Source organism: Grampus griseus, assembly GCF_964374135.1.
Source record: "Grampus griseus genome assembly, chromosome: 1".
In the NCBI taxonomy this organism is placed as follows: Eukaryota; Metazoa; Chordata; class Mammalia; order Artiodactyla; family Delphinidae; genus Grampus; species Grampus griseus.
In genome coordinates this window covers 163,015,503-163,030,718 of record NC_139017.1, presented here as the reverse complement: position 1 = coordinate 163,030,718, position 15,216 = coordinate 163,015,503, and the positions used below count along the sequence as shown (strand labels likewise).

Below are 15,216 nucleotides of genomic sequence, written 5' to 3'. Positions count from 1 at the left end.
GGTGGGTGCCGCTAGTCTTCCTGATGTCCTGTGGGATGGAAGCGGGAATGAGGACCAGTGGCGTTCATGGTACCAAGAAGCGGAAATCAGGACAGAGAGGATGCTCACCAGCGTCTGCCTTCCCAGGTCTGGCAGGGGGCGGGGCAGCTAGACCTTTAAATCTGTCCCTTCCCCCTCCTGCCCGCCCTGCCAGCCTTAGGAGCAGCTGTCAGGAGAGATCAGCATCAGGCCTGAGCAGCACCTCCCCCACCCACCAGGGAGTCCAGGCCGGGTAGGCAGGAGAGGCCTTGCCTGGCAGTGTTGAGAAGTCTCAGGCCTGGACCAGGTATGGGAGGGCCTCCCAGCCCTGGTCGTGGCCCTAACCCTACCTCAGACGATTGGATGTCACCAGTCAGCTCTCAGCAAAGGAGGGGTTGGGTGCCTTATTAGCACCCCCTCCAAACAGGAATAGGCCTTTTTCACTTGGTTTCTGTTGGATCAACCACACCTACCTTGGGGGAAGGCACATTCCACCCCTTTCCCCAAGATGGAGTTCTTGTAGGGACTTCCTTACCTCAGCTTGGGGACAATAATAAAAGATCTGCATCTTAAGAAAGCTGTCTGAGGGCTTCCCTGGTGGTGCAGTGGTTAAGAATCCGCCTGCCAATGCAGGGGACACATGTTTGAGCCCTGGTCCGGGAAGATCCCACGTGCCGCAGAGCAACTAAGCCTGTGCACCACGTCTACTGAGCCTGCGCTCTAGAGCCCGCGAGCCACAACTACTGAGCCCGTGTGACACAACTACTGAAGCCCACATGCCTAGAGCCTGTGCTCCGCAACAAGAGAAGCCACCACAATGAGATGCCTGCGAACCGCAACGAAGAGTAGCCCCCGATTGCCGCAACTAGAGAAAGCCTGTGCACAGCAGCAAAGACCCAATGCAGCCAAAAATAAATAAATAAAAATAAATAATAATAACATTAAAAAAAAAGAAAGCTGTCTGAGGTGTGCTAAAAAATAGTAGCTGACTGGGAGTTCCCTGGTGGCCTAGTGGTTAGGATTCCAGGCTTTCACTGCCATGGCTTGGGTTCAATACCTGGATCCTGCAAGCCACGTGGTGTGGCCAAAAAAAATAGTAGTTGACTGTGCTGGGCATTATTTGTATGATTTCATTTGGTATTGATTAACTCATAAAAATGGGGGGACAAGCATATTTCCAGAATAGCATGTAAAGTATCTGCATATAGAGAGAATGGAAGAACACCCAGAAAACTTAACAGTGGCCCAACCTGGGCAACAGGATGGGGACATGCTGGGGAAAGGGCATGTCCTCCTTCCACTTAATGACCTACAGTTATCGCTGAAATTTTTACAGCAAATAGATCCAAAGACCTTTCATAAACTCACAAAACTCCCTTCAGAATAGAAGCTGCCGTTTACTGTGCCCCTCACTGCCTATAGCCCTGCCACGTGTTGGGGACCCAGAGTAAAGGCACTGGTGTGGTTGTTAGGACACCAGTCCTTTACAGGGAGTATCTGAGTACACGTGGCGAGTTCTTGTTGGTTTCTCCCCTACAGGATTGTGAGTTCAGGGAGGGCAGAGGCTGGCTGGCTTCTCCCCTCTATCTTATGCCAGCTCAGGGTAGGTGTTTGATGAAATCAGGATGGTGGAGATAGGTCTGTGTTTATTGGATTTCCCCAGAGTGCCACAGGGAGGCCAGTGTAAGAAGAGGCAAAAACATTAAAGGGGAAAGCACCGAGGAGTGTTAAAGGGATACACACAGTGCAGCATATGAGGACGTGAGGCCAAGGACAAAGCCAGAGAGGTGAGGGCCAAATTGCAAATTGGGAGCCTACTGGTTCACAAATGAGGGAGCAAGTCCTATGGGGACCTGGTGAACTGGAGTCCCCTTGAAAGGAAGCAGCCGACGACGTGCACTCATGTTTGATGCCACGTGTGAAGGTGGGATGGGGTGAACAGAGCTGGCCAAGTTTCAGAGAACTCAATTTGTATGTGAAATTGTTAAATGATGACAAAACACACACACCACATGGACGTCTGTGGGCCAAATTCAGACTTCAGGTCTCTGGGTGACAATCAAGATCATGACAGGCTTTGGAGGCCAGGTATTGGGGCGCTGGTAGAGATTCCAAGTTAGGTGACACAAAGGGGGCAGGCCTCCCAGGCCACTCCCCACGGAATTAAAGCAATCATAACTCATATCTACCTCATATTACAGATTTCAAAATATTTAAAAGACATCCTCACAGAGCTAAGGTCTAGTCATACCCCCCCCCCAGCCCCTGGGTTTTAGAGAGGAAGAAACAGGTTCAGAGAGGTGTAAGGGGTGGGCTCGGTCACATAGCAAGTGGAACTGATTTTTTTTTTTTTTTTTTGGCTGCCCTGGGTCTTAGTTGAGGCACACGGGATCTTTTATAGTTGCAGCACGTGGACTCTTAGTTGCGGCGTGTGGAATCTAGTTCCCGGCAGGGATCCAACCCAGGCCCCCTGAATTGGGAGCATGGAGTCTTAACCACTGGACCACCAGGGAAGTCCCGGAACTGATTTTTTTTTTAATTGAGATGTAGTTAATTTACAATGTCTTAGTTTCAGGTGTACAGCAAAGTGATTCAGTGATATATATATATATATATATATATATATATATATGAATACATATTATATATATTTTATTTTTTTATTTTTTCTTTTTTTGGCTGCACCACATGGCATGCGAAACTTCCCTGAGCAGGGATCAAACCCGTGCCCCCTGCAGTGTAAGCGCAGCGTCTTAACCACCACCACCAGGGAAGTCCAAGAATATATATATATTCTCGCATATATATTCAAATTCTTTTCCCTTATAGATTAGCACAAAATATTGAGTATAGTTCCCTGTGCTGTATAGTAGGTCCTCGCTGGTTATCTATTTTATACATAACAGTGTGTATGTTCATCTCAAACAAGTGGAACTGATTCTGCCTGATTCCAAAGTCCTGGGAGTCCCCTGGCCTGGGATGATGATAATGATGATGATAACTGCAGACACTTAGTCTGTGTCAGACATCGCTCTAGAGGAAAGCTCTTAACCTGGGCTTCCCAACTCAGGGGGCCTATACACTTGCATGGCAAAAAAATTATATATTTATGTTCACTAACCTCTAACTAAAATTTACCATTTCCTTCTTTATGGATTGAAATATTAGCAGTATCTGTGGCTTTGTCACCAGTAGAAATCACAGATATTTTCATATCAAATTGTAGTTATCACAAGTATCCCAAAATATCACTTATGCTCATAACGATCTCAAAATGGTGACAGTTATTAACCCACTGCTAAATCACACTGTTTCAGACATTCCTGCAGCATAGCTGCCATAGATGGTGCCCAGTAGAGGGTCAGTGACCAAATGGTGACTCCACCTGCTCTCACATTGGTCACCCAGCTTATCTGTGACTCTCTTGCATCCCCTATCTGTAGGTGTTTGCTGATCAATAAGTGCAAGGAGGTGACCACCTCCACAGTTCGGTGTTATTCATGCTGAGTAACAACATGCTGATCGTTAGAAAAGGAATTTAATTTGCCAGTCTTGCTATTTAATGCTGATAAATGCATATTACTATATCATAAATTTGTGGGGTTTAATATATTTTGATAATAACTGTCCTCCTTGTAATCTTCAGCACTTTGCTTTATGCTTTTAAAAACCTCATTCTAAGAAACTGTCCAGGGTTTCCACCAGATTGCCAAAAGGGTCCACGGTGCAAAACAAGAGGGGGCTAAAAACCAGTTCTGAAGGTTGTAGAGCTATTAACACAGGTACTCTACATAGCAGCCCTCTGAAGTAGGAACTATTATACCCATTTTACAGACAGGGAAAGTGATGCCTGGTGGGTAAGCTTAGCCCTTGGTCACACAGCTAACAAGCTGCCAGGTCAAGATTTGCACCCAGGCTCTGGCCTCCTAACCTCTGTGCTTTGCTGCCGTCCTCACTGCTCACTTTTTGGCCCCTTTTTGAGGAGCCTTGAAGGTCAGGGTCACACCCTGCCATTTGAGGCCAGTTTTGGGCGGGGATCCCAGGCCAGCTCTGAGGTCCCCTGGGTCACACATCAGTGGCACCACCCCCAGGTCTGGCAGCCCAGCTGCCCTAGGATGCCTGAAGGGCAGGGCAGGAGGGGGACAGGCAGTAGGTCAATGGCTGTCACAGCACCTCACCTAGCCAGCTTTGTGGGCCCAGGTATGCTAGTGGCTCCGCCCCCAGCCCAGCCCAGCCTCTCCCCAGGTCAGAGCTCTGGGAGCGGAAATTCCTGCGCGGGCGAGACGGAGCACGGAGCGGGTGCGGATCCGAGAAGCCGAGCTTGGCCATGGAGCCAGTAGCGACCTGGACCCCCGGGAAGGTGGCGGCTTGGCTGAGAGGTGGGTGGGGCTGGGGCAGTGTCGGGCTTGAGGGGCACTGGGACGGGGAGAGGAAAAGGACAAAGGACGTGCCGAGTTTGTCAGTTGGTTAGTCAGTCAACAAGTATTTACAGAGTGTCTGCCGTGAACCTGGCAGAAGGATAATGGACGTGACCCCGGGGGGGCCCCCCCGAGGACCCAGAGGAGGTCTCCCATCCCCCCAGAAGCCCAAGAAGCCTCCAGGGTGGCAATGGGGAGGCAGTGGTTGTGTAAGGAACACAGACGGTGTCTCCCCAGCTGCCCGCCCCCACTGTATCTCCTTCATCTTCCCTCTGCCCCAGGGCGCAGTGGGCTCTTATTAAACGTATTTTTCAGAAGCCGAAAACTACACACTGAGCGAGGAAGTGATTTGCTGAGGCTTTGGAATAAGGCCGGTGGGGTGTCTTTTCCCTTCCCCCCACCCCGAAGCTCCCAGTGAGAGCGGAAGCCCCGGCCTGACTGGAGGGGTCAGCACAGCCCCTCCCTAGGCCTCCAGGGGGGATGAGCCCAGTTGGGTGGGAAAGGTCCCAGACTGTCAGCCAACTCAGAGACGTGGAGACCTTCTGACCTGCAGCTGGGAGCCGGGAGGTGAGTCAGGACACTCCTCCTACAGGGAGGAGCCAGAGTGGAGGGAGCTGCTGGAGTCCACTGAGGGCAGGCTCAGGGTGACCAGCCCCGGTGAAAGCAGGGATGCAGGGCTGGCATCAGACTCCCAGACTGAGTTCCAGGCCCAGCCCCTCCACTCACCAGTTCTGTGACCACAAGTCTCAGTTTCCCTATCCATCAAATGGGAAAGGCAACTCTGATCTCATGAAGTGAACCAAATAAGACAACCAGGTTGAGGGCCTGGCACGTGCAGTTCCACATCAGGGTCTGTTGGGAGGGAGGCAGCACAGCACATTTGCTGTGTGCACAGGGAGGTGCTCGAGGGCTCAGAGCCACGGAGCCACAGGTTCACGAACTCCTAGTCAAGTGCTCTTAATGTCACACAGGGAATGAGGGAGAGCTATTGATCACAAAAGACCCTGGCTTGGAACGGCAGGGGTTCCTTCAAAGAGTGAGAAAGCTAACTGTTAACCTCTATTTGTATGTTTTCCCACCTGTAAAATGAGGGTAACAGTATCTCTGCTTTCTAGATTCGGTGAGGATTAAATGTGTTAGTATGTATAAAGCCCTTAAATTTTTCCTAACACATAGTAAGCATTCACTAGATATTTTTCTTACTTGTGAGTGTCTACCTTGTAAGAGGCCTGGGCTGGAATGAGAGATGAACACTTGTTTAAGGCCCAGTCCTTGCAGAGCTCGTGATCAAGTAGGAGAGCTTAGTGCTTTGATGCAGGGGTTTGTGGAGGTGCAAGGGGCAGTGAGAGCAGCAGAGGACCCCAACCCAGCCTGGGGAGTTGTGGAAGGCGTCCTGGAAGGAGTAAGATGAAAAAGGACGTGAAGGAGCTGGAAGAGCACTCCACGCAGAAGGAAGAGCACATCTGAGGACCCTGAGGCAAGACAGCATTCCAAGAGCTGCAGGGAGTTAGTGCTCTGGATCTGAAGTGTTGAGTTTGAGGGGCTGTGCGCCAAGAGATGACTGTAGAGGCAGGTGGTGGCCGGATCGTACAGGGCCTTGGGGATCACGGTAAAGAGTCTGGCGATAATAATACGGGGGCTGTTACTGTCTACCATGAACCAAGGCAGCTGGCCAAGTGCTTGACATGCGTCGTGTCATTTAATACACATGATTAGAAGGTAGGCGTTTTTATTTTCCCCATTTTATAGGTGAGGAAACTGAGGCACGGAGTAATTAAGTAATGAAGCTCAGTCGCTGTCACTCAGGTCTCCCTGCCTCCAAAGCCCCATCAAGCTTGACTTCAGCAGCATCAGAACACCGGGAGGATTTGTTAGAATGCAAATTGCTGGGCCCTGCCCCTGAGTTCTGATTCAGCAGATGTGAGAATTCGTTTGTTTTTGTTTTTTTGGCCATGCCGTGTGGCTTGCGGGATCTTCGTTCCCCGACCAGGGATTGAGGCTTGAGCCGGGGCCATGGCAGTGAAAGCCCAGAATCCTAACCGTAGTCACCATGCTGTACATTACATCCCCCAAACTGACAGAAATAGAAGTTTGTACCTTTGGACCACCTTCACCCATTTCCCCTACCCCCTCCTACCCTGCCTCTGGCAATCATCAATCTGTTCTCTGTGTCTATGAATTTGGGTGTTTGGGATTCCACATGTAAGTGAGATAATACAGTATTTGTCTTTCTCTGATTTATTTCTCTTAGCATAATGCCCTCAAGGTCCATCCATGTTGCTGCAAATGGCAAGATTTCCTTCTTTATGCCTGAATAATATTCCCGTGTGTGTGTGTGTGTGTGTGTGTGTGTGTGTGTGTATGTGTGGCATCTTCTTTATCCATTCATCTGTCAGTGGGCACTTAGGTTGTTTCCATGTTTTGGCTATTTCTCTTTTTTTTTCTTTTTGGCCATGCCACACGGCTTGTGGGATCTTAGTTCTCCGACCAGGAATTGAACCCGGGCCACAGCTGTGAAAACACTGAGTCCTAACCACTGGACCACCAGGGATTTCCCAGAATTTGTATTTCTAACAAGTTTTCCAGTGAGGCTGCGGCTGCTGGTCTGGGGACCATCCTTTGAGAACCACTGCCCTATATGACCCTACTTCTCAACTCAGTAGGCTTATTTGTGAAATGGGCAGGGCAGAACACTGCCTGGGTCTCAGGGTCATTAGGAGAAGGACTTTTGCACTGACCAGAAAGGCCTTGACACCCCCTGGCTCCCCCATGCTGACCCTCGTTCTTCCACCAGGCCTCGATGATTCCCTGGAGGACTATCACTTTGAGGACTGGGAGCTGCCTGGCAAGTACCTGCTCCAGCTCTGCCCCCGAAGCCTGGAAGCTCTAACTGTGTGGCCTCTGGGCCACCAGGAGCTCATCCTGGAAGGGGTGGAACAGCTCCGGGCCCTGGTGAGTGAATGGCGGCCACACTGGCTGCAGCTTCCACCCACCTTGGGGTGCTGATGGGGGGCTGGCCACTGCCAGGAATTAACCTGCCCTTCTGTGGTACAGAGCTCCGGGCTACAGTCAGAGAACCTGCAGAGCCTGACAGAGGGGCTGCTGGAGGGGATCCGGGTATTCCAGAGCTTAGTCCAAGGTCGCCTGGGGGGCTGTGCTGAGCCTCCTGCAGATGTCCTCAGCGCGGCCATGGAGCTGGTGCATGAGGCCCGTTCCCTCCTCTTCTGGCTCAACAGGTACTTCGGTCTCCTCCTAGGGTCTGAGTAACTGGTGAGGGGACCCTTCTCATCCTTGGCTTCCCCTGGGACCTGGGAGAGAAAAATAGAGCTTTGCTCTTGTTCAGATATAGTGGAACTGGGCAAAGAGGTTAATTGGTCTGTGTAGGGGCCCTGGGTTGCCTGGGTTCCCACCCCACCTCCTGCTTGTAATCATGACAGTCACATCAACAGCATTATATAAAGAGCTCTCTACCCCCTTCACTGGCCGCTGCTTGTCCCATAGGTCCCAGCTCTAATGTCACCTCCTCAGGGAAGCCTTTCCTGTTACACACTCTCAGAGCTCCCTACACTTCACAGCAGTAGAAGTTAAATCATTATTGATGTAATTATATGTTTAATGTCTGTCTCCCCAGTGCCTAGAACAGGGCCTGGCATTTATTAGGCACTTGACTAAGGCCTTTAGATGTATCAGTCATCTCCTTTACCCCAAATCAAAACCCATCAGAGTCTCAGATGTGTAGCCGGTGCAGGGTGGTTCAGTGGCTTGACTGTTAAGCTCAGTTCCCTAACCACTGCTCCATCCTTCCCTCTGCCAGGTACCTCTTCTCCCACTTAAATGACTTCTCATCCTGCCAGGAGATTGGGGAATTGTGCGGGGAGCTGGGCCAGGCCTTGCAGGAGGTAGGAGAACCAGAGGCCAGGCTTGGCCCAGGCTGTAGAGACCAAGTCAGGCTAGAGCTTTTTATAACTTGTGAATCAGCACAGGATCAGGTGTGAGAGCCGGAAGAGGCGAGGGCAGAAAGAGAGGAGGCCCGGCCACTGGGTAGGGGGTGATGGGGGCGTGGGAGCTCCTAGCTGGCGAGGGCAGCACAGGAAGTCTGATTCTCAGGAGGGGGTGAAGCAGGGGAGGGCATGTGTGGTGACTTCTGGGGGCCTGGCGTCAGGGGGATGAGACCTTGGGGCGAAAGCTCTAAGGCCATGTAGTTCTTGGAAGGGGGCCAGGGTTCGGGACGCCGGGAGGGACTGCAGGAAATCCCCCTGCCCTCAGGCGAAGGCAGTGCGCCCTGCTCAGGGCAGGCCCCTGCTCTCTCACTCTGCTTCCAGGACTGTCCAGCGGCTGAGAAGGAGAGCAAAGTCTTGAGGATTGTGAGTCTGGGGGGTGAGTGGGGTGTGGGGATGGGGTGGGACGGGGCTCAGGCTAGACATCCTGCTCTCCATCCGCCAGAGCAGCCACGTGGCCGGGATCTGCCACAACATCCTGAGCTGCAGCCCAGAGGAGCTGCTGGAGCAGAAGGCCGTGCTACAGCACGTGCCGCTGGACGATCCTTCGGTGAGCCCTGACCCCTCAACTCTCACCCCTGACCCCTCAGCAGCCTTGTCTGGGCCCTGAAATCTGGTTCTAGGATCCTATACTGAACCAGAATCCTATACTGTCACAGCTGGAAGGCCCTGTTTTTTTCTTTTTTTGGCCAAACCGCGTGGCATGTGGGATCTTAGTTCCCCCACCAGGGATCAAACTTGCGCCCCCTGCAGTGCAAGCGTGGAATCTTAACCACTGGACTTCCAGGGAATTTTTGTACAGATGTTAAAGGCCCAGGGGACTTCCCTGGGGTCTCACCGTCATTCAGCCCCTTCTCCGGTCCTGAGGGGCTGCAGCTGGTGTGGTCTCAGGTGACACATCCCAGCCCTGGGACACGGACCTAGGGGAGAGGGGAGAGGACATGAACTTTTTTGCTTTAATCTTTGACCAGTTGGGAAAACCAGAGGCCCCAGCCCTGCCCTGTCCCGCTCCTGTCCCTGAGGTATGAGATTCTTCAGGAAAGTTGCTGAGAATCTCATACCTCAGAAGTCTGCAACCTGCTCCCCTCAGCCCTTAGGGGAGGAAGAGGCAGAGCCCAGAGAGGTGCAGTGGTGAGCCCAAAGTCACATGACAAGTCGAGCGGTGCCAAGCTGAGGCCAGCTCTCTCCCCCATTCCACTCACCTGTGAGTCCTGGTGCCTAGCAGGCGTCCTGGTCCAGCGGTCCCCACACCCTTAGTGACTGCAGCCTCTGCCCTGCAGGGCCTGGAGATCTACACCACCAGCAACTGCCTGCACTTTGTGTCTCGAGTGGGCACCCAGGTGAGGCTCCTATACCCTTCTCAGGCGCCCACCCCCGTGGCCCTCCAACCTGCCAGCCAAGCCCGCTTCCAGCCCCATGAGGGTGCACTCTCTGAATCCCACCCCCCACCAGGTCCCCACTGATTCCCGGCTGCAGATCCTGCCTGGAGACGAGATTGTCCAGATCAATGAGCAAGTGGTGGTGAGGGGAGGGGAGGAGCGTGGTGGGAGGAAGGGGGTCCTGAGTAGAACTCAGGTTAGTGGGTGGAGAGGTTCCCTTGGGGAGACCAGGGCTGTGGGAGCTGCCTTCCGTGAAGCCAACCAGCTCACACAGGTCAGAGGGGCTCGTGGAGGCTTCCTGGAGGAGGACAAGGTGAGGCTGAGGGAGTGCTCCGAGGCCGAGGGCTGTCGGGTTGCCTCAGAGCCTCCTGCCCAGTTCAGTCCCGCCCAGCATCCCTGCCCTGCCCTCTGCCCTGTCCCCCAGGTGGGCTGGCCCCATAAAAACGTGGTGAGGGAGCTGCTCCGGGAGCCAGACGGGGTCAGCTTAGTGCTGAAGAAGGTCCCAGTGCCGGAGACACCCTCACAGGTACCTGCCGCCCACCCCTGCCCCCAGTCTGCTTTCAGACCCCTGTCTGTCGCCAGCTCCATCACCTGTTTCTGATTATTCCTCAGACCCCTCCTCAGGCCCCAGGCCCCCCACGCCCAGTGAGCCCATCGCTGGCTTCGGCCCTGCCGTCTCCCAGGTGACAGGCTCGGGCCCCGGGTAGGTCTTGGCCCCGGGTAGGTCTTGGCCCCAGGTAGGTCTTGGCAGGTGGGCCATGGCTCACCTCATCTCTCCCTGATCTCTCCAGGGCCCCATCGGAAGATGTCTTCACCTCCGACCTGACTTCAAACCCAAGTCCAGGACCCAGCCCTGCTGCCTGGACAGGTAATTTCAAAGCCCCACCAGTCAGCAGATGCCCTGGACAAGGCATGTGGGCTGCCTGACCCTGGACTCTTACACCCCCACCCTACCACTGGGCCCGGTTCTGAGCTCAGGGACACTCCCTCTCTCTCCTCCCTCCCTGACAGCCTCGACCTCCCTTGACCCGGAGCCCCTGCCCAGCCCCCATGCACCCTCAGCCACACTCCTAGCTGGGGTAGCAGATGCTCCAGAGCCCCCAGAACACCCTGACAAGGTAAGCTCTGGGGCTTAGCAAGGAGGGGTCTGTGGCTTTGTACCCATATGCTTCTCTAACCTCCTGTGGTCCTTTCAGAGTCCTGTCCCTGGCCGCAAGAAATCAAAAGGTATGAAATGCACCTGACGGGGTGCCCTTCAAGTCTTTACAGTGCTGGGCAAGCTCTTACAAGTCTTTACAGTGCTGGGCAAGACCCGCCCCCGCTACCAACACACACTTCACACACAGCCTCTCCTAGAAACAGCTCTGTTTCTGGGGTCAGACAGACCTATGCTCCCAGCCTGGGCCTCTCGCCAGCTCTGTGACTTTGGACAAACAGCTTGTCCTCTGATCTTCAGCTTCCCTGTCTCTAAAATGGGAAGAGTCATCCCCACCTCAGAAGTGACACGTGTCACATTCTGAGCCCAGAGCACGGGTTCAGAAATATCAGCTGGGGGTGCTCGTGGGGGGCAAGGGAGCAGGTTGGGGGTCCGGGACACCCCGCCAGCCCCTCACTGACCAGCCGCGCTGTGCTGCTGCAGGCGTGGCGACGCAGCTGAGCCGCCGGCGGGTGTCCTGCCGGGAGCTGGGCCGGCCTGACTGTGACGGCTGGCTCCTGCTGCGCAAGGTGCCCGGGGGCTTCATGGGCCCGCGCTGGCGCCGCTGCTGGTTTGTGCTCAAGGGACACACGCTCTACTGGTACCGCCAGCCCCAGGTGAGACCCCATACACACACAGGTAAGCAAGTGAGTCACCTCAGGGCCTCGGCTCTTGTCCCTCCTCCACGGTCCACTCCCATCTGTGGTCGCAGGTGTGCCCCAGTGTTCCTATGTGTAAAACGGGGACAGTCTTCAGAGAGAACTGAGCCGATGTGTGTATAAAAGCGGTCTGGAAAAGGTATCAGAGGCCGGGTAGAATCTCTTTGATTCCACCCGCCTTTCCTTCCTCTTCTGTTAATCTGTTCATCCTAGCTATGGGCCGTTCAAGCAATTGTTTATTCATTCAACTAACATTCAAGGTGCCTACTGTACACCCAGCTCTGGGCTGGGCCCTGGGACACAGGGAAGAATTGGACCGTTTCCGTTACTCAGGCCGGTGGGGAGAGGGATGAATACACACTCAGGGACAATATGGGAACACATACTATGATGGCAGAAGAGCCAGGGGTGGGTGGGAACCCAGCAAAGGTGGCTAGTCCACCTGAAGAGTGGTGAAGGCTTCCTGAAAAATCAATGCCTGAGGGTTAGTCGGATGGAAAGGAGAAAGAAGGCCAGGCAGGGAAAGGAGCAAAGCAGCTTTGTCTGTGCCTGTGATGGAGCAAATGCAGGAGGGGGCTCCTCTTCCTTGACTGTTTCTCTGGATATCTTTGGCTCCCCTTGCCAGGCTCAGAGGCACCCCTTGGTCACACCTCCTGACCCCAGCCCAGCTTCCTGCCCTGAGCTCTGGGCACTGAGAGATGAGCGGTTAGAGAGCCCAGGAAATGCCCTCTCCCCTCCCCCACCCTCAGGAGCCTGACTGGGCCTTGAGGGTATTGGGGCTTCAAGCTGACCCTCACACTGTGATCTCCCCAGGATGAGAAGGCTGAGGGCCTCATCAATGTCTCCAACTACAGTCTGGAAAGTGGACAAGATCAGAAGAAAAAATAGTTAAGTCCTGAGGTGTGACAGGCTGGGGGTGGGGAGAGAAAGGGAGAGGTAGGTGACAGGAGGGGTGGGGGGGGCGGCAGGTAGCTGGGATGCCCCGTCCAGCCTCTCTGTGTTCTGGATGGGCACCCCCAGGTGAGTGAGGCCCCTCTGCTCCCTGGCAGTGTGTTCCAGCTCACCCATAACGTGTACAAACCCTTCATCTTCGCTGCTGATACCCTGACGGACCTGAGCATGTGAGTGCCACCCCCTTCACCTCCACAGCTTGCATGGGCGTGCCCGGGGGTCTGGGCTCAGGAGCCTGGATTCAGAGCCCAGCTCTCTGACAGGGCTCATCAAGACACTCACTCCTCTAAGCCACAGTTTCATCTTCTCTAAAATGGACTAGTAAGAATTCCTATCTCTCAGAGTTGCTCTGAGGATTAAATTAGAAGATGATACAGGCGAAAGCCTCGGGCGTACAGTAAGTGGAAACTCCCTGAGACCCATCTGCCCCTCCACAGGTGGGTGCGCCATCTCATAACCTGCATTTCCAAGTACCGGTCTCCAGGCCGTGCCCCCTTGCCCCGAGAGGAAGGTGGGTGCCTCACAGGGCTGGGTCTCTCCCTGAGCCTCTGCCTTCCCTGGGATGGGGGCTGGGAGCTCAATTCCCCCGAGCCCACCTCCTGGCCTGCCCAAACCCTGTGAAGCTGAGTGGGTTCCCCAGCCACTCTTGTCCACCCCAGACTGCTACAGTGAGACGGAAGCAGAAGACCCCGATGATGAGGCTGGATCCTGCTCAGCCTCGGTGAGTGGGAGCTGGCGCGGGGTGAAGAGCAGGGCGTGGAACTCAGACTGATACCCTTCTCTCCTTCCACCCTGCCCCCAGCCCAGCCCGGCCCAAGCTGGGAGTTCCCTCCACGGAGACACATCACCTGTGGCCGCCCTCACGCAGGGCAGCCCACGGACCTCCTTCGGCTCTCCGACAGGTGCCAAGCCAAGCCGGGGGGGCGGGGGTGCTGGGAGCCGAGATGGAGGGCTGGGGGCAGGCACACGCTCACCCTGCTTCCCCTCCCACAGACAGCAGCGAAGGGGCCCTGGAAGGAATGGTACGGGGGCTGAGGCTGGGTGGCGTGTCCTTCCTGGGCAGGCCGCAGCCCCTCACTCACGAGCAATGGCGGAGCTCTTTCATGCGGCGCAACCGAGACCCCCAGCTGAATGAGCGAGCGCACCGCGTGCGGGCGCTGCAGAGCACGCTCAAGGTCGGCGGGCGCAGGGCACCATTAGGGGCTGGGCTCGGGGGCGGGCACAGGGCACCATTAAGGGCTGGGCTCCGGGCTTTCGGCTCGGTTCCTGGCCCTCAGCCCTGGGCTCTGCTGTGGACTGGGCTGAGTTCTAGGTTCCTGGAACCAGGCTCTCGATTTGAGGATGGGGGCCGGACCGGGCCAGGTGCTGGGTTCTAGGCCACTGGACTCCAGAGCTAGCTCTGGACTCAGGCTCTGCTCGCTCCCCGGGTGATCATGGCCCTAACCCCTACACCTCTTCCAGGCAAAGCTGCAGGAGCTGCAGGCCCTGGAGGAGGTGCTAGGCGACCCCGAGCTCACTGGGGAGAAATTCCGCAGGTGGAAGGAGCAGAACCAGGAGCTCTACTCAGAGGGCCTGGGGGCCTGCGGAGTGGAGCGGGCTGAGGGCAGCTCCCAAGTCCCGAACTCTGACTCCAGGGAACCGTCTTCCCACCCCCCACCCTCTCAGCCTGAGGAGCACTCCTGCCTCTGCCCCCTGACCCCAGAGAGTGACCTCTGACCTCCTGGCTTCTAACTGGCCAGTACCCTAGTTCCTGACCTCTGGCCTTGAGGACCACCTCTGACACATCTAGGACAGAGCATCCCTGCATTCTGTTCCAGTTTGGAAGTAGTGCTTGTCCATGGTTCTGTCCCAAGCTGACTGCCTCTGCCTGAGCTGCTGCCATTTCTGCTCCTCCCTCCCCTGGAGTGGGGTGAAGTGAAGTGAGCTTTGTGCCAAGGAAGGAGCAAGAGGCGGGCCGAAAGAACTCTCTCCTACCCTGTGCTCTGTGGGGTCACAGACCTGCCCCCTCCGCCCCGCAGCACTTCGTTTGCCAAGCCATTCTGTATGGGCGTTCTTCACTTTACCCAGGAGATGCTTTTCAACTAAATAAAGTCAGTTTCTTTAACAGAAATCTACATGTGCCTTTGACTTCTGTATTAGAATCTGGAATCTGTTTCCCGGAGGGGACTGGGATGAAAGCTGTCAGAGGGGGGGTGAGTGCTTTTGGTAACTAGCCCACTGTGTGGCCCACCAGCCTGGGCTCTGTACCTGAAGCCCCATGCCTTCCAGGGTGGTGGGGACTTCTACCCATGCCCATCTCTCCCCAGCCCTTCAGAGGCCGGAGTGCTCTCCTGCCCCATCTCCAGGGGCGAAAGGTGAAAAATAAGAGACCAGCCTTTCACTCTACAGCTGGGGAAACGTACCTTCCCTGGAAAGGCGGCCAGGGCTGCAGCCCTGGAGACTGGAGTGGTGGGATGGGGTAGCTGGTGGGCAGGGTTGCAGGCTGAGGTCTGCTAGGAGGAGGACCACAGAACGAAACACCTTTCTCCTCTTCTCTCCTTAGCCCAGTCCCACCTCCAGCTCCTAGATACAGAGCAGGGACCCGCCCCTGTGTCTCCA

The 15,216-nt window shown here is 55.0% G+C and overlaps 1 protein-coding gene across 1 annotated transcript; it reads left to right on the top strand.

Annotated features, from left to right (window-relative positions):
* Nucleotides 1–4,175: 4,175 nt before the first annotated feature.
* Nucleotides 4,176–14,687, top strand: CNKSR1 (connector enhancer of kinase suppressor of Ras 1; the record flags this gene model as incomplete). Its single annotated transcript, XM_082671923.1, is given in 22 exon segments — nucleotides 4,176–4,306; nucleotides 4,308–4,378; nucleotides 7,231–7,388; nucleotides 7,491–7,672; nucleotides 8,251–8,335; nucleotides 8,759–8,800; nucleotides 8,880–8,984; nucleotides 9,715–9,774; nucleotides 9,887–9,955; nucleotides 10,238–10,339; nucleotides 10,426–10,496; nucleotides 10,605–10,681; nucleotides 10,825–10,931; nucleotides 11,010–11,040; nucleotides 11,453–11,625; nucleotides 12,481–12,554; nucleotides 12,717–12,788; nucleotides 13,056–13,129; nucleotides 13,278–13,339; nucleotides 13,421–13,520; nucleotides 13,612–13,793; nucleotides 14,080–14,687. Coding segments are annotated over 22 exon segments (2,283 nt in total). The 3' UTR covers nucleotides 14,335–14,687.
* Between the last annotated feature and the right edge of the window lie 529 nt (nucleotides 14,688–15,216).